The sequence below is a fragment of the Bubalus kerabau genome, chromosome 7 (assembly GCF_029407905.1).
Source record: "Bubalus kerabau isolate K-KA32 ecotype Philippines breed swamp buffalo chromosome 7, PCC_UOA_SB_1v2, whole genome shotgun sequence".
In the NCBI taxonomy this organism is placed as follows: Eukaryota; Metazoa; Chordata; class Mammalia; order Artiodactyla; family Bovidae; genus Bubalus; species Bubalus kerabau.
In genome coordinates, this window is record NC_073630.1 from 109,781,824 (window position 1) to 109,800,223 (window position 18,400).

General features: G+C 42.4%; 1 protein-coding gene across 1 annotated transcript in view; it reads right to left on the reverse strand.

The window, feature by feature from the left end:
- The window catches only part of CLNK (cytokine dependent hematopoietic cell linker), a 123,116-nt gene that overhangs the window by 42,134 nt on the left and 62,582 nt on the right, over positions 1–18,400 (reverse strand). The window contains exons 8-11 of the mRNA XM_055587425.1: positions 11,105–11,130; positions 10,870–10,889; positions 8,840–8,950; positions 1,303–1,330 (exon numbers count right to left, since the gene is read on the reverse strand). Coding sequence (XP_055443400.1) covers positions 1,303–1,330; positions 8,840–8,950; positions 10,870–10,889; positions 11,105–11,130 — 185 coding nt within the window. The remainder of the gene's footprint in view (positions 1–1,302; positions 1,331–8,839; positions 8,951–10,869; positions 10,890–11,104; positions 11,131–18,400) is intronic.

The window sequence follows — 18,400 nt, forward strand, 5'->3', positions numbered from 1 at the left end:
GATCAACCTCCAAGTTCTATATGTAAAAGCATAGGTCAAATATTAAGATAAGAACCAAATCCCTTAGGAGGCCAGTGGGGGTGAAATGAGGGCCTACCACGGGCTTAAAGACCTTCTTCTTTGGGGCTTAAAGAAGTCAACATCTAAGGGACTCTAAGATAACTTCCTCTGACCTGACCTTCATGCCACTTAGGGAGCCTCTACTGCTCACCTGGACATTTATCTGCTAACTTTGACTGACTTTGTGTCACTTCAACTTTGCCAAGTTGAGGATACCTGTCTCTATTTTTTGGTTGGGAAAACAGAACAGAACAGGAGTAGGGTGAGGGCAGGAGAGTTTGCTCAAGTTCACAAAGTCGTTGGTGGCCGAGTAGGATTCTAAATCAGGTCTGTGCGACTCTGTATTTCCTATGTACTCCTCTTTGAACCCCTGTCTTTCTTGTGAGCAACTAATAACCAGGAAATTGTATCACAATTTCCAACAGTTACTTCTGAAATGCTGAAGAATGGAAGCCATTGGTGGAGACCTCATGTCTTCTAATAAACACTGAATGTGGTGGCAAATAAGAATTTCATTTAAAATCTCAGGCTTACCTTGTTTTGCTTTAGTTTTATCACCTTTAAAATAGGGTACATTATAATTGTGTAAAACAGACAGCTAGTGCGAAGTTGTTATATAGCTCAGGAAGCTCCCCTGGTGCTCTGTGACCACCTCGAGGGTGGGATTGGATTTGGGAAGGGAGTGAAGCCCAAGAGGGAGGGGATATATGTATATTCACAGCTAGTTTACATTGTTTACATTGAAAAAACCAATACAACATTGTAAAGCAATTCAATTCAGTTCAGTCACTCAGTCATGTCTGACTCTTTGTGACCCCATGGACTGCAGCCTCCAATCAAAAACAATTAAAAAAAATAGGCTATTAATACATATTGAGCATAGCTGTTATGATAATTAAGCATCTTGCCCATCACAGACAGTTAATGCAAAAAAATTCCCTTTTTTGTTTCCTAGGACAGAATTCGGAGAAAGCAATGGCAGCCCACTCCAGTACTCTTGCCTGGAAAATCCCATGGATGGAGGAGCCTGGTAGGCTGCAGTCCATGGGGTCGTGAAGAGTTGGACACGACTGAGCAACTTCCCTTTCACTTTTCACTTTCATGCATTGGAGAAGGAAATGGCAACCCACTCCAGTGTTCTTGGGGAGACAGGGGAGCCTGGTGGGCTTCCGTCTATGGGGTCGCACAGAGTCGGACACGACTGAAGCGACTTAGCAGCAGCAGGACAGAATTGCTACTTACCTCACTTAAATTCTTTACGCTTATCTGTCTGCAAGGGAAAGAAATATGATGTTACATAAAATAAAGTTTAAAAATAAAATAAAATTAAAAAAAAAAAAATACAGTTCATAATGATCAAAATAAAATCATTCTGAGCCCTTAAAGGTCTTTGATTACATTTTCATTGCCAAATTAATAGCCCATAGTCCAGCGTGATATTTATCACTGTTCTATAAAATTAAAGCCAGGTTATTTTTCTCATAATTTTCTAAGCAAAAGAAGTTATGAGCCAATATAAAAGGTGGTGACAGAAAGGACATGAATAAACTTGCCTCTCATTTTAGAAGAATTTAAATAACATCATCATTTCTACTGACATTTGGTTTTCCATGTCGAATTTTATTAGCACAGAAGGACCTGCTATTATTACCTTGATTTTAAAACTCCTTTTTTTTTTTTTTTTTTTAACTTTGAGGCAGTATAAAGAATTTTAGGTGTGAAGCTGTGGTACAGCAGGACCCAGGAAGGCCTGTGTGAGAGAAAGGATGCTGATGATGAGAGGAGATCTGAGACAAGAAAGAACATGAAACTGAATGATCAAGAATTCGACAGGGACTTTGATGAAGTGGACTTTGGACCATGAGATGGTCTCAGAAGAAACTTCAAACCTTTCATTTATATTAACATTTGAGTTCATTAGCCTCTCTAAACCTCATTTTTTCTCATCTGAAATTGGCCACAAGGATACTTATCCTAGAGGCTTATTGTGAGAATTGTTGTTATTGTTTAGTTGCTCAGCTGTGTCCAACTCTTTGCCACCCCATGGAGAGCAGCCCACCAGGCTCCTGTGGGATTTCCCAGGGAAGAATACTGGAGTGGGTAGCCATTTCCTTCTCCAGGGGATCTTCCCGACCCCAGGGTGGAACCCAGGTCTCCTGCATCTGCAGGCAGATTCTTCACCAATGAGGCACCAGGGAAGCCTCATTGTGAGCATTGCTGGAGATAAAAAGGAAAATGTTGGGCATCCAGTGGGCACTATTGTGAGAATGTGGGCAAAGCCAGAAGCTGCAGCTATGAAAGGGAGGTGGGGTGATGTGTACCTCTGTCTGTGAGAAGACTGGAACAAAAGAGACGTTGAGAGATTAAGGCTGCAACCCCAATCCCAGTTTAAGGCTGTGGAGCTAGGGTGATAAAGGTCTGTCTGTATCAGGAAAGACGGTGCCAGCAGCATACAGCACTCAGAAGCTATACCCTGGTCTTAGATCTCCAAGGAAGAAGCGAGTATGCTGAGGTCCTATGTTCTTTTAACCTTTTCATCAGCCCATCTGAGATAATGCATCTGTACCCTGCCTCTCCCTCTTAACAGGGCAAGTGGAAGATAAAGAGGTATGAATAGAAGTAATAAAGTAGAACAGACACCCAAAGTATTAACTCGTTTGGGGTTAAAATGAGGCCAATCTCGGTGTTTTTAATGTTTAAGAAACTCTGGCATCTTAGAAATACAGACAGATCGGCCATGTGGCTTCAATTTAAAATGGGTAATTACTTTTAGACTTGTGATTTTAAGTTAATAAGAGTCAAGCTATGTTCAACTTCTTTTCTAAACCGTTGAAACTGTTTAAGAGAACTTGAATTTTTCTGTAATTATACATTCACTTTATTAGATTTATAAAAATGAAATGTTAAAGTTTGGCTTGTTAGGGTTTAAACCTGCCCTGTCAGCATTTGAAGTACTTAAAAAATCAATTACATGAAGCGAATAAAGGCGTCTCAAGGTCTTATGTTTTAACCTATGTAATGTGACAGGCAGAGGGATTGTCTTTCTGTTTAGATAAAAGCACTCCATTTGTAAATGGAGCAATATATTTATAGATGGAGAAGGAAATAGCAACCCACTCCAGTATTCTTGCCTGGAAAATCCCATGGACAGAGGAGGCTGGCGGGCTACAGTCCATGGGGTCGCAAAGAGTTGGATACGACTGAAGCAACTTAGTGTAGCACATATTTATATATGGAGATTTAAGACTTTGGGAAAATTGGCCTTTGAAACTGGTAACTTTCAAAACCTGGATTTTTAAGTGAGAATCCATTTAGGAAGTAAGATGTCCTCTCTTGGAGCAACAAACGTCCTTGGGCTTTGAAATGCCTGTGGTGACAAGACCCCCACGAGTTGGTTGCCCCCCTCACATGTGAAATGAAGGTATTGGGCTTTCAGGGGGTCCTTTCAATGAGATTTATGAAGACAGAGAGACCCACAAAGTGACAGAATGGAGGAGCGAGGGTGGGTACTCTGGCCTCCCCCTCTAGCCCCAACCTGCCTCTCTGAGAGCACCTTTCCACTCATAAACTGTCCCATGATTGGCTGCTGGAGATGGTTAATAAATAAAACATGGTCCTTGAAAGCACAATAAAAGTTTTGCATGCTCTTTCCTGTGCATAACTGGTGCTCGTTGTGTATTTGAGGATAACACTATTTTTAATGTAAAAATAGCCCTTCCTGAACCTCTCTTAGTTTCTGGCTTAGTTTCAAATGAATTGAATTTGAGTCCTTGCTCTGTTATCCTTGAACTCTATCACAGTCAATAAGTAAAGTTTCCTCTCTGAAGCTTCATTTTCCCATCTGTGAAATGGGTAAATGCCGACAGAAATGAAAAGGGTTGGTTAAGGCTCTCATGAAATAATACATGTGAAAGCTATTTGGAGAAGAAGAACACCTTACATCTGCAAGACACTTTTAACATTCACACCCTCCTTAACTTAAACTTTTAATTCTGACATAATTGTAGTTCTCCCACAGTGGTAGGAAATCATACAGAAACATCCCATGTGCCCTTAACCCAGTTTTCCTCAAAGGCAATATCTATAATGATAGATTATATCATTATACCTATCATTATATATCTATATTGTAAAACTATAACAATAATAAAGTTCAGACTTTAAAATACAGTTTCCATTCATGAATGTAAATTTGCGTATCTTCTTCATAATCCATACTTTCTCTCTCTTTACGGCTTCTCAATATGTATAAGGATTTTTTTCCATCTCCCAAATCATCAGAACATACATATTAAGTTTGCCTGAGCTGATGTGGTGTCAGCAAGGTTGAAGAGGGAAAACCATAGTTAGGCAAATGAGTGCTTTGTTGATAAAAATATCACACACTTCCATTGTATATATATACTACAACTTCTTTATCCATTCATCTGTCATTATATAGAGTGAAGAAAGTCAGAAGAGACTTATAAGATTTGCATATTAAAGCATATATATGGAATCTAGAAAAACGGTACTGATGAACCTATTTGCAGGGCAGGAATAGAGACACAGACATAGAGATCAAACTTGTGGATACAGTGATGGAAGGACAGGGTGGGACGAATTGAGAGAGTAGCATTGAAACATAAACATTACCCTGTGTAAAATAGATAGCTCATGGGAAGTTGCTGTGTTCAACACAGGGCGCTCAACCCAGGGCTCTGTGACAAATCTAGAGGGGTGGGGTGGAATAGAGGGTGGGACGGAGGTTTATGAAGGAAGGGACATAGATTCATGTTGTCCCTGGTGGCTCAGACAGTAAAGAATCTGCCTGCAATGTGGGAGACCTGGGTTTGATCCCTAGTTGGGAAGATCCTCTGGAGGAAGAAATGGCAACTCCAGTATTATTGCCTGAAGAATCCCATGGACAGAGGAGCCTGGTGGGCTACAGTCCATGGGGTTGCAAAGAGTCGGACACGACTGAGTGACGAACACACTCACACTCACATGGCAGAAACCAACACAACATTGCAAAGCAATTATCTTCCAATTAAAAGTAAATTTTTTTAAAATAGCACACACTTTATTTAAATTATATTTTGGCTGAACCCTGCACCTTGGGCCACTGAGTTGGCTGAAGCTTAAAGGAAATTTCAGAGCTCAGTCTGCAGTTCTGTGTCCTTATCAGAAAACTGCGGATTGAAGCATTGCTTTTTGCAGAATGCTGAGGACTCCAAAGTGGCCCGTGAGTAGCTAGGGCTGCAGCAGGCAATGATTATGCTCCTGACTTCTCAGGCTGATTTTTATTTGGTGCATGTATCATGGCATTCAAATTGCAATGCATACAGAGAAGGAAAGTTTTCTTTTTTTCCTCTTTCTAATTATATCAAGGAGAGAGTTTCCACGCAGTGGTTAATATATCTTAAAAGTGTTTGTTGCTCAGTCGTGTCTGACTCTTTGCAGCCCCATGGACTGTAGCCTGCCAGGCTCCTCTGTCCATGGGATTCTCCAGGCAAGAATACTGGAGTGGGTTGCCATGCCCTCCTTCAGGGGATCTTACTGACCCAGGGATTGAACCCAGGTGTCCTGTGTTGCAGGCAGATTCTTTATCATCTGAGCCACCAGGAAAGCCCATATATCTTGAACATCACTCTAACTTTATTTTTCTTCCCCTTTAACAGAAAAAAACCTCCTCCAGACTGAAAGTTTTGCTCAGAAACTGCTTTGTGGTTACTTATGGTAGTGCTGTGTTTCCCTTTTAAATACATCTATTTAAATAAATTAAAAAAAGAGCTGAGCAAAAACTATGAAGCACATGGGTATTGTAAAAATCATAATGATGACCCACAAGTGGTTGAGAATGTCTAACCAACATTCTCCAAACATCAGTGTTCTCTCCTGGCTTCAGGCTGTCAATGCGTGCTCTAAATGGCATTTTCCTGAACTGAAGGCCTCTAATTTGGCAATTGTTTTGCGAAGCCAAGTTTGTTGTTGTTGTTGTTCATTGTCCAACTCTTTGCGACCCCATCAGAGCAAGCAGAGACCAAGGGGACCTGAAACACAGACTCGGGGACCACCCCACCACCTGGGGTGAGCAAGGCCAACTGGAAGGGCTGCAGCTGTTGGCTGCCTTCACTGGGCAGTTGATTCCCAGATGTAAACACAGTCGCTCCAAAGGGTGATTCAGCCCACGTGACCCAGGGAGCAGCTGTCAGGAAGGCAGAGAGCCCGCGCTGGCCAAAGACACTCAGATCTCCAGCCTTCCTTCTGTCTTCAGATAAAGTGAACCTCACAACAGCCTCACGTGGTCTTTCCCACGTGGTCATTAGCAATGGCCATCTGATGACATAGTTGGGCACAGCTATAAATAAATGCAAAGCTCTCTTCCTAAAGCAAAGGTCTTGGTCGTTTCTTTTGCAAATATTTTCTCTTATTCTGTGGGTTGTCTTTTCATTTTGTTTATGGTTTCCTTTGCTGTGCAAAAGCTTTTAAATTTAATTAGGTCCCATTTGTTTATTTTTGTTTTTATTTTCATTACTTTCAGTTCAGTTCAGTCGCTCAGTTGTGTCTGACCCTTTGCAACCAATCTCCAAAACATACAAACAACTCATGCAGCTCAATAACAAAAAAAAAATCCAAAGAGTGAGCAGAAGATCTAAAGAGACATTTCTCCAAAGAGGACATAGGGATGGCCAAAAAGCATGTGAAAAGATACTCAACGTCACTAATTATTAGAGAAATGCAAATTAAAAGTACAAGGTATCACCCCACACCAGTCAGAATGGCTGTAATCAAAAAATCTACAAACAATAAATGCTGAAGTGGGCGTGGAGAAAAGGGAACCCTTCTATATCATTGGTGGGAATGTAAATTGGTACAACCACTATGGAGCCTGGAGGTTCCTTAAAAATCTAAAAATAAATCCAGCAATACAACTCCTGGACATAAACGCAGAGAAAACCATAATTCAAAAATATACAAGTACCCCGATATTTATTGTAGCATTATTTACAATAGCCAAAACATGGAAGCAACCTAAACGCCCATCAACAGAAGAATGTATAAAGATGTACATATATACAGTGGGATATTACTCAGCCATAAAAAGGAATGAAAAAATGCCATTTGTAGCAACATGGATGGACCTAGAGACTGTCACTCTGAGTGAAGTAAATCATTCAGAGAAGGACAAATCTCACATGATATAATTTATATGTGGAATCTAAAAAGATGGTACAGATGAACTTATTTACAAAACAGAAATAGAGCCACAGATGTAGAACACAATTGTATGATTACCAGAGAGGAAAGAGGAGGAAGAATAAACTGGGAGACTGGGATTGACGTATACACACTGCTATATATAAAAGAGTTCAGTAACGAGGATCTTCTATAGTACAGGGACCTCTACTCAGTGACTCTGGAATGATCTATATGGAAAAGAATCCAAAAAAAGAGTGCATACACACATATATGTGTATGAATAACTGAGTCACTTTGTTGTACACCTGAAAGCAACACATTGTAAATCAACTATACCCCAATAAAAAAAAAGAAAAAATTAAGACAAAGCTCTCTTAGTTCTGGTGGCATTCCCAATGTTTTGCAATGGACTTTGCATATTTTTGCCCCCGCCCCGCCAACAGTCATTTACCAACCCTATAACTTTGACAAGACACCTAACTTCTCTGAATCTTAGTCACATTTTGTGCCCTGTGGGTAGGGAGCCCTTTTTCCAGGCATCTATTATATGCCTCTACTGGGGTGGGTACTTTGGCCTTTTCAAGCCTTAGAAAATCAAACTTTATTGGGCTTCAGGCGTGTATGCTCAGTTGCTTCAGTCATGTCCGACTTTTTGCGACCCCATGGACTGTAGCCCACCAGGCTCCTCTGTCCACAGGATTCTCCAGGCAAGAATACTGGAGTGGGTTGCCATGCCGTCCTCCAGGGGATCTTCCTGACCCAAGGATTGAACCTGAGTCTCTTGCGTCTCCTGCATTGGCAGGTGGATTCTTTACCACTAGTGCCACTTGGGAAGCCCCAAAATAGGGTTGCTGCTGCTAAGTCTACTTCAGTCGTGTCCGACTCTGTGTGACCCCATAGACATCAGCCCACCAGGCTCTCCTGCCCCTGGGATGCTCCAGGCAAGAACACTGGAGTGGGTTGCCATTGCCTTCTCCAATGCATGAAAGTGAAAAAGTGAAAGTGAAGTCGCTCAGTCGTGTCCAACTCTTAGCGACCCCATGGACTGCAGCCTACCAGGCTCCTCCGCCCATGGGATTTTCCAGGCAAGAATACTGGAGTGGGGTGCCATTGCCTTCTCCGCAAAATAGGGCTATGGCTGTCTAATTCTGTTAGGTACAGATAGGAGATGCTGTTTAAGTGATTGTTCTTTCTTCTTTCTTATGCTGTGACAGATGTTACCCTAGAACTTGACAAAAGTTACCTCCTCACCACAATTCTACCTCATGAAGATGGTTAATTTCTTCTTATAAATATGCAGGATTCAGAGATATTTAAGAGCTTCCTGAAATTTTGCAGCCAGAAGTGGCTCAACTGGGATCCAAACCCCATCCTGCTGGGTCCCCAAAACCTGTTCTTTGCAATGTAAGGAAGAAGGACATAAAAAGAAAGTGTATTTTCCATGAAGGAGTCAAACTACAGGCTTCTGAGATGCTTTCTCTCAAGGTGGGGGTGGCTCTCCCTACCAGGCTGGGGAATCTACTTCAAGAGGTAGCCATCCTTCCCCCCCACCCCCATCCCTTGGTCACCTCATTGTCAGCAACAGCAAGCCTCTCACCTGGCCCCTTTCTGCGCTTCAGGGAAGGTGTGCCTCTGGGGGAATGGTGGCCTGCTGCTCGGCGGCTCCGGGGGGAGGGGCTGGTACTTCTTTGGAAGCTTGACCGGCGGCCTGTGTGAAGAGTCAGGGTGACATGGAAGCAACCTAGATGTCATTGGCAGATGAATGGATAAGAAAGCTGTGGTATGTGTACATGATGGAATATTACTCACTCATTAAAAAGAATGCATTTGAATCAGTTCTAATGAGGTGGATGAAACTGGAGGCTATTATACAGAGTGAAGTAACTCAGAAAGAAAAAACACCAGTTCAATATAGTAATGCATTTATATGGAATTCAGAAAGATGGTAACAATCACCCTATATGCGAGACAGCAAAAGAGACATAGATGTAAAGAACAGACTTTTGGACTCTATGGGAGAAGGCGAGGGTGGGATGATTTGAGAGAATAGCATTGAAGCATGTATATTACCATATGTGAAATAGACTGCCAGTCCAGGTTCAATGCATGAGACAGGGTGCTCAGAGCTGGTGCACTGGGATGACCCTGAGGGATGGGATGGGGAGGGAGGTGGGAGGGGATTCAAGATGGGGAACACATGTACACCCATGGCTGATTCATGTGAATGTATGGCAAAACCCACTACAATATTGTAAAGTAATTAGCCTCCAATTAAAATAAATAAATTAATTAAAAAAAAAAAGAAGAGTCAGAGTGAGGAGCTGAGAGGTTCTGCCATACAGATGGCTCCTCAGACCCAGAATTCAGACAGCCCTGCCTTCTGTGTTCCCCGATTTGGGTTGGAAACGGCAGGTTTGGGATGGCTCACTACTTTACAGGGAGCTTCAAAAATCAGAATACTTATTCTACTAACGAGTCTTAGTCTTTCTCCCTGCAGCTTGCCCTTCGGTCTGGTTCTGTTTTTTTTCCAGAGTGTGATGTAATTTGCTACAGGGTTTCACAGGTCTATGCCAGCTGTTGATATTTTAGGCAGCCTGGGGGGTGAAACTGTGATTGCAGGCTTTCATTTGCCCCAGATTGGAAGACCTGAGCTTTTGAATTTGTCCAACGAAATGGGACAATGTTCCATAGCCAATCACTCACCAGTTTATTCCCCTAGGCCCTCACTCGTTCACAGAGTGGGTCAGGCCCTGTTGGTGGTGCTGGGGACGCAGAGGGAGAAAAAGACACAGACCTTGGCTCAAAAAGCTGCCCTCTGGGAGGGCAAAGAGAGGAGCGGTGAGAAGGTGGCCCACCATGGTAGGAAGTGCTGTGATGGAGGTCCTCATGGGCCCAAGTAGGACAACAGCGTGGCCAACTCAGGGCCTGAGAAATCACATCTGTTGGTTTCACCATCCCCCCTCATATATATATATATATATATATATATGTGTGTGTGTGTGTGTGTGTGCATACTTAGTCACTCAGTTTTGTCTGAATCTTTGTGACTCCATGGACTGAAGTTCACCAGGCTCCTCTGTCCAATGGATTCTCCAGGCAAGAATCCTGGAGTGGGTTGCCATGCCCTTCTCCAGGGGATCTTCCCAACCCAAGGGTCTCACCCAGGTCTTTTGCATTGCAGAAAGATTCTTTACCATCTGAACCACCAGGGAAGCCCTACATATACATATTAACATGTATATAAAATACATGTACTTATGTATAAAGACATAAGTACTTATATAAATATATACTTATATATTGTTGGTCCCTTGAAGGCATTTCCCAGTCCCAGGACTCTGGTAGACTTCTGTACTTAGAGGAGGGAGAGACTTCTGTACTAAATGAAGGGAAAGAAACAGGAAGCAGGGGAGCAAGGAGTTCATTAAAGATGGATGCGTGAAGGGATATTGACTATATGACTGTGAATGAATGAATGATTAAATGGATGAATGAGGCTTGTTTACTCTTGTTCATTGACCAACTCTTTAGTTTTTCAGTGTCAGATGTCTGTGTTTCTCTTTTCAAATTCTGGAACTAATCATGTAAGTATATTGTGAAACAAAATTCTCTTTTTCAGTATCTTACCGAGGAGGTGGTAAAGGAGTCTGCAAAAGGAAAGAGAACCAGAAATTACAGTTATTCTTTGAGCAGAGCTAATGGTTAACAATTTTTTTTTTTTTGGTTTAGAGACAAACAACAAAGCCCAACCAAACTTCTAGGGTATATCTTTCAAGTGCCATCTAAGCCTTCACATTGTCCATATTCCTATGGTTCTAAAATAAAGAGTGGGTAACAAATGCATTTTAATGTTTTTTCTTACCTTGTTTCCCTTTGTGGGTTTGTCTCCTAAAACATAAGAAGAAACAGGAGTGAGTTTATGGCAAATGTCATCAAGTTATCTTTACATACAGTAAATGGAAATAATTCCCATTTGAATAATTCTGGTGCAATACCAATGAACATTTGTTGCCATCTTATGAAATACCCAACACCATGCTAAATACTTTCAGTATGTGATCTCATTTAATCCTTGCTTTTGCTCTGGATGAAGAAACTGGAGCATGGGGAAGTTAAGTACTTCACCTCCAATCCCCCAGTTAGTAAACGGTAGAATGAAGATCTCATTGCATATGGTGTGACCCCTGAGGTCCTCTCTTAACCATTAGCTGTTGATTGATATCCTTTTATATATGTAGTCATCTTATTCAAGTTCTTGCCTCCTACTTTCATCAGGCATTTCTAAGAAGAGAAAAACTGCATCACAGAACATTTCAGATGAAAGGGTTTTCTAAGACTCCAGAGTTCAATTACTTTATTTGATGAAAGACAAAACTAGGGAGGACAATTGCCCAAGACCATCTGACCCTAGAAAAAGCCTGAATGGGGCCTGGAAAGGATTCTCCTGACATCGATGTAGTTTTAGGGGCTCCCCCAATGGCTCAGTGGTAAAGAATACACCTGCAATGCAGGAAACCCAGGTTCCATCCTTGGGTTGGGAAGATCCCCTGGAGGAAGAAATGGCAATGTCCTGGAGGATCCCATGGACAGAGGAGCCTGACAGGTTACAGTCCGTGGGGTCTCAAAGAGTCAAACGACTGAACCATCTCATTCTTAAGTAGTTTTATTTCCACAGTGCAATTCAACTCAGACAATTATTGAGCTGCTACTCTGAGCTAAGCCCAGGGCCAAGCTCTGGAGTTAAACACAAAGGCAACACAATCCTTCCCCTCAAGGTGTTTCCAGTTGTGTTTACAGGCCAAGTTCTAGCTTCTGGGGACACAATGGGGAAGATGAGAGACACTGTCCCTGCTGCCATAGCGCTTATACCTAAAGGGTAGTCGTGCACTACCTTTCCTGAAGAAAACACTTCTGGAAGAGAAGGGTGTGGCATTGAAGGGACACATGGGAGATGAGTTGGTCTGGGGTGTCAGGGAGAGCTCTTTGAGTAAGCTATGTTCACTTATCTGTAAAAATGGATGTGACCTGATAAATGCTGTTTTATAGGGGGTGAGAGGAGTCAGTGAGATGACTGCATCTTATCACGGCTGTTGTTCAGTAGCTCAGTTGTGTCTGACTCTCTGGGACCCCATGGACTGCAGCAGGCCAGGCTTCCCTGTCCTTCGTCATCCCCCGGAGCTTGCTCAAACTCATGTCCATTGAGTCAGTGATGCCATCCTGCCACTTTGTCCTCTGTCATCCCCTTCTCCTCCTGCTTTCAATCCTTCCCAGCATCAGGGTCTTTTCCAATGACTCGGTTCTTTGCATTAGGTGGCCAAAGTATTGGAGCTTCAGCATCAGTCCTTCCAATGAATATTCAGTGTTGATTTCCTTTCAGATTGACTGGTTGGATCTCCTTGCCGTCCAAGGGACTCTCAAGAGTCTTCTCCAAGACCACAGTTCAAAAGCATCAATTCTTCGGCGTTCAGCCTTCTTTATGGTCCAACTCTCACATCCTTACATGACTACTGGAAAAACCATAGCTTTGACTATATTGAACTTTGTTGGCAAAGTAATGTCTCTGCTTTTTAATAAGCTGTCTAGGTTGGTCATAGCTTTTCTTTCAAGGAGCAAACATCTTTTAATTTCATGGTTGCAGTCACCATCTTCAGTGGTTTTTGAGCCTAATAAAGTCTGTCACTGTTTCCATTAATTCCCCATCTATTTGCCATGAATCAAGTATCTTATCATAGGAGACTTAAAACTCAACTGAGCACTGCCTGAGTCTCCTTTCCTTATTTGTGAGATGACACAGTTGGAATAAATCATTGTTTTAAAACTTTGCTGTGAAGAGTCCCCTGGGGTCCCCCTGGGGACAGCTAAGGAAACTGTAAGGCTGAGAGGCTGGGTTTCTAGCTCATCATCCCTTGTCACTGTGGAGGCTCCATCTCTGTGTACTTCCCATTGGATCCCCTTTAAGATTTCTTTGGGGAAAATGTCTAGCTGGTCAAAAAGAACACAACGCAACACACACTAGTCTGGATGATTTTAAAGGTTCTTCTAGGCCTAACTAACTGAGGGAAGGAGGAGTAGACTGAGATAAGTGCCTTCTTCAGTCCAGCTCTTCTGAGAGGGCTCCATACCTCTCCAGATAAGCCAGATAATGGATTTTATTTCACAGGCAAGAGATCTACTGGTCTGACATTACAATGGATTCCCCTTCCCAATAAAACTCAAAGACACCAAAAAAAAAAAAAACCAAACAACCCAAATAACAGAAAAACTACCTCATTGGACAAAATTACCATTCTCTTTCTTTTGTTTTTTTAAAATGCATTTTAGATAATATAGACTTTTCTGCATGAATTCAAACACTAATGGGAGATAAGATTTGCAGATGTTCCTAAACTGTAAAAATACAAAAATATGATCCAGGTTTTATTTCAACAACAGCAACAATCTAGTTAATGTTAAGTCATTGACTATTTTGATGCGATTATTAAAAAAATTAGGCCATAGGGTGCTTCCTTAAGGCACTAAATCAGAAAGCAGGAAACTAATTTGCCTCATTTTATTGTATATTGGTTTCAGCAGCAGAGCTCCCTGAGAAACTATCTTATATCAGCTTATGCTGATGACTTTCCCTGTGAAGCTAAATGTCAGGTGTTCAAGACACCTTTTCATACCTACTACTGTATCTATTCGGAGAAGACAATGGCACCCCACTCCAGTACTCTTGCCTGGCAAATCTCATGGACGGGGGAGCCTGGTGGGCTGCAGTCCATGGGGTTGCTAGGAGTCAGACATGACTGAGCAACTTCACTTTCACTTTTCACTTTCATGCATTGGAGAAGGAAATGGCAACCCACTCCAGTGTTCTTGCCTGGAGAATCCCAGGGATGGGGGAGCCTGGTGGGCTGCCGTCTATGGGGTCACACAGAGTTGGACACGACTGAAGTGACTTAGCAGCAGCAGCAGCAGCAGCAGCAGCACTGTATCTATTGGGGATCAATTCAATTCACTGAAAACAAAGTTCAATAAAAAGACTGAGTATCTGGAATTCAGTAGGAACATTCCATTTATTGCTTCAGAGATATGCATCTCATTTGATTCAGTGATTGTGAATTTAGAAAAGGACATCTATCTTGCTTTTATTCATTCGCTTGTTCTTGAGCCCCTAGTGTATGTCAGGCATGGATTCATTTTTAATAGATTTATTGATGTAGGTGTTGGGGAATATAATACCAGAAAAAAAGTTTCTATTGTCATGTAAACTCACATTCCAGTAGCAGGAGAGAGAAAACAAACAAAGGTATATGATAGCTGGTGGTGATAAACACTACAAAGAAAAGTGAAGGTCTGGTGTGTGAGACAGGTGGTGGGGCTACTGTTTTTCATACAGATGCCAGAAGACCTCTGTGGAGGGGGATGACAACAGAAGCTTGAAGAAAGTGAAGGCACACACCATGTGAATACCTGGGCAAGTGTCCCTGACAGAGGCAACAGCAAGTACAAAGGCCCTGGGGTGGGATGAGAACCAAGGGGTTCTACTCTCTGGGCTTCCCTGGTGGTTCAGACGGTAAAGAATGTGCTGGCAGTGTGGGAGACCTGGGTTCAATCCCTGGGTTTGGAAGATCCCCTGGAGGAGGTCATGGCAACCTACTCCAGTATTCTTGCCTGGCGAATCCCCATGGACAGAGGAGCCTGGCGGGCTATAGTACATGGGGTCTCAAAGAGCTGGGCATGACTGAGTGACTAAGCACAACCCACAACACTCTCCAGGCAGCGGTGGTGGAGGTGAGAATGTGCACGGGGTCACATGGGGTCATTTAGGCTGTGATGAGAACTTTGCCTTAACCATGGTGCATCTTTTCTGTATGGGCTTCCCCTGGTGGCCCAATGGTAAAGAATCCCCATGCAGTGCAGGAGATGCAGGAGACTTGAGTTTGGTTCCTGGGTCAGGAAATTCCCCTGAAGTAGGAAGTGGAAACCCACTCCAGTATTCTTGTCTGGAAAATTCCATGGACAGAGGAGCCTGGTGGGCTACAGTTCATAGGGTTCCAAAGAGTTAGACACAACTGAGCACACACACTGCATACATGCACCTTTTCTGTACCCTGTCTCTAAGTTTTGTGCCCCCATTATAATGGAAGTTTTCCCTGGCATCAGTATCCTCCTCATTTAAAATACGTGTGTATGCAGAGCTACTGCTGCTGCTGCTGCTGCTGCTGCTAAGTTGCTTCAGTCGTGTCTGACTCTGTGCGACCCCATAGATGGCAGCCCATCAGGCTCCCCAGTCCCTGGGATTCTCCAGGCAAGAACACTGGAGTGGTTTGCCATTTCCTTCTCCAATGCATGAAAGTGAAAAGTGAAAGTGAAGTCTCTCAGTCATGTCTGACTCTTAGTGACCCCATGGACTGCAGCCTACCAGGCTCCTCCGTCCATGGGATTTTCCAGGCAAGAGTACTGGACTGGAGTGCCATTGCCTTCTCCAAGAGCTACTGCATGGTATAGTAATTCCTCTCCTGGGTGTATATTCTGGGCTTCCCAGGTGTCACTAATGGTCAAGAGCCTGCCTGCCAGTGCAGGAGCCGTAAGAGACCTGAGATCGATCCCTAGGTTGGGAAGATCCCTTAGAGAAGGAAGTGGTTACCCACTCCAGTATTCTTGCCTGGAGAATCCCCTGGACAGAGAAGCCTGGCAGGCTACAGTCCCTGGGGTTGCAAAGAGTTGGACATGATATACTAAAGAGAAAGCCAAACATACACCCATACTAAAACTTGTACATGAATTTTCAGAACAGTACTATCATAAAAGTCAAAAGGTAAAATCCATCCAAATGTTTATTAACTGATGAAAGAGTAAAAATATGGTGAAAGGATAAACAAATGTATCTATACTAAGGACTATGATTTAGCAATAAAAAGGAATAAAGTACATGTTACATGCTACAACATGCTACATGTTACAACATAGATGATCTTCTAAAACATGCCCAATGAAGGAAGCTAAAAGACTACGTACTGCATAATTTCATTTATATTTTAAAAATCTAGGATGGGCAAATCCATAGAGACAGGAAGTATTTTAGTGGTTTCTTGGGAAAGGGGAAGGTTTGGGGAGCAACTTCTAATGAACAGGCTTTTATTGGGGGGAGATACATTTTTCAAAACTTAGATTGTGGCCATTTGTTGCAGAATTCTGTGAACATACTAAAGTCATTGAATTTCATACTTTATCCTTTAAAATTTTTAATTTTTTTATTCTTTTGGCATGCTGGATCTTAGTTCCCCGACCAGGGATCGAACCCATGCCCCCTAGAGCGGAAGCTCGGAACTTTAACCATTGGACCACCAGTGAAGTCCATCTGTTTTTAAAGAGTCAGCCTCTCTCTCTCTTTAAAAAAAAATTTTTCTTATATTTATTTGGCTGTGCCAGGTCTTAGTTGTGGCATGCGGGATCTTCAGTCTTTGTTGTGATACGTGGGATCTAGCCCCCTGACCAGGAATTGAACCTGGACTCCCTGCATGGACAGCGTGGAGTGTTAGCCACTGGACCACCAGGGAAATCCCTGAATTGTGTACTTTAAATTAGTACCTGAACTGTATCTCAATAAAGACATTTACAAAATTCAAAAAATAAAAAAGAATAAAAATGGTGTGTATGATATCATATGCAACAGCGAAAATCCTGAGGGCTTCAGCTATATCAAATATGTCTAATAGCAATAATTTATGCCATGGGTTTCTCTTATTTGTTGCTTAGATATTTGAAATATTACAAATTAATAGGTATAAATGAACTTCAGGGACTCCACAAATGAGAAAACCCGATCAAAAAGGTGAAATAACTCATCAGAATGTCATATAGCTTTGATAATAATTCAGGTAAAATGCAGGCATCTTTTTTGGGGGGGCATAGGACTTGTTTAAGAAGTAATAACAACTCAGGTATACACTGGAAGAGGATGAGATTTGGAGCTGGACTTCTTGAGTTTGCATTTTGATTGTGCTACTTACTATTGGTAGGGTCATAGCAGGTGCTCAAAAAATACTTATGACATAAATGGATTGAGAAACAGTTGCAATTTTTATTCTGGAAAAGTGAGATTTGGTTACTCATACTTCATGGGAACTCATGTGTGGAATAAATGAGTTAATGCATTTCAAGTAATGACTTTTATTGCATACCCACTGTTAGGAAATTATTTCATAATGGAAAATTACAGAGAAAACGGCAATCTACCTTCCTGATGAGGTACACAAATAACTCAAGTGCTACGAACAGTTCCCTGTTGCATCAGAAGACCCAAACAGGTGTTCTTTGGGGTCTTTTCCCATCTTGAAATTCAATCAAGCAGTTTTCTGTAGGAGGAGGCTGGCGTGCTCGCCATCTGGTGGCTACATGTGTAATTAGCAACATCTGCTCGATTGTCATTTTCCTCCTGAGTTTGCGACAAGATAAAACTCACTTCCGCTGCAAAATGTGTTGCTTCTTGGGAGACCAGGTAGTGAGCTGAACACAGCATGGAGGTAGAATCTATTGGACCCAGTTTGATTATCTCCATAATTTATTAGAGTGGAATCATGAAGTTGTCAATCTCACAGGGGTCTGTGAAGTTAAATTAAAGCCTCTGGGAGAAGACATTACTTTGCCTACAAAGGTCCATATAGTCAAAGCTATGATTTTTCCAGTAGTTATGTACGGATGTGAGAGCTGGACAATAAAGGCTGAGAGCTGAAGAACTGATAGCTTCGAACTTGGTGCTGGAGAAGACTCTTGAGAGTCCCTTGAACTGCAAGGAGATCAAACCAGTATATTCACTGGAAGCACTGATGCTGAAACTGAAGCTCCAATACTTTGGCCACCTGATGTGAAGAGCTGACTCATTGGAAAAGACCCTGATGCTGGGAAAGATTGAAGGCAGGAGAAGGGAACAATAGAGGATGAGATGGTTGGATGGCATCATTGACTCGATAGATATGAGTTTGAGCAAGCTCTGGGGGATGGTGAAGGACAGGGAAGCCTGGCGTGCAACAGTCCATGGGGTTGCAGAGTCAGACCTGACTGAACGACTGAACAACAACCGGGAGAAGAAGAAAGTATTGTGAGACTTGTTTGTCCATTTTGGGGCAGGGGTGGTGTGCCTGGTGCCTGTTTATAAGAGCTGGTTGTTAAA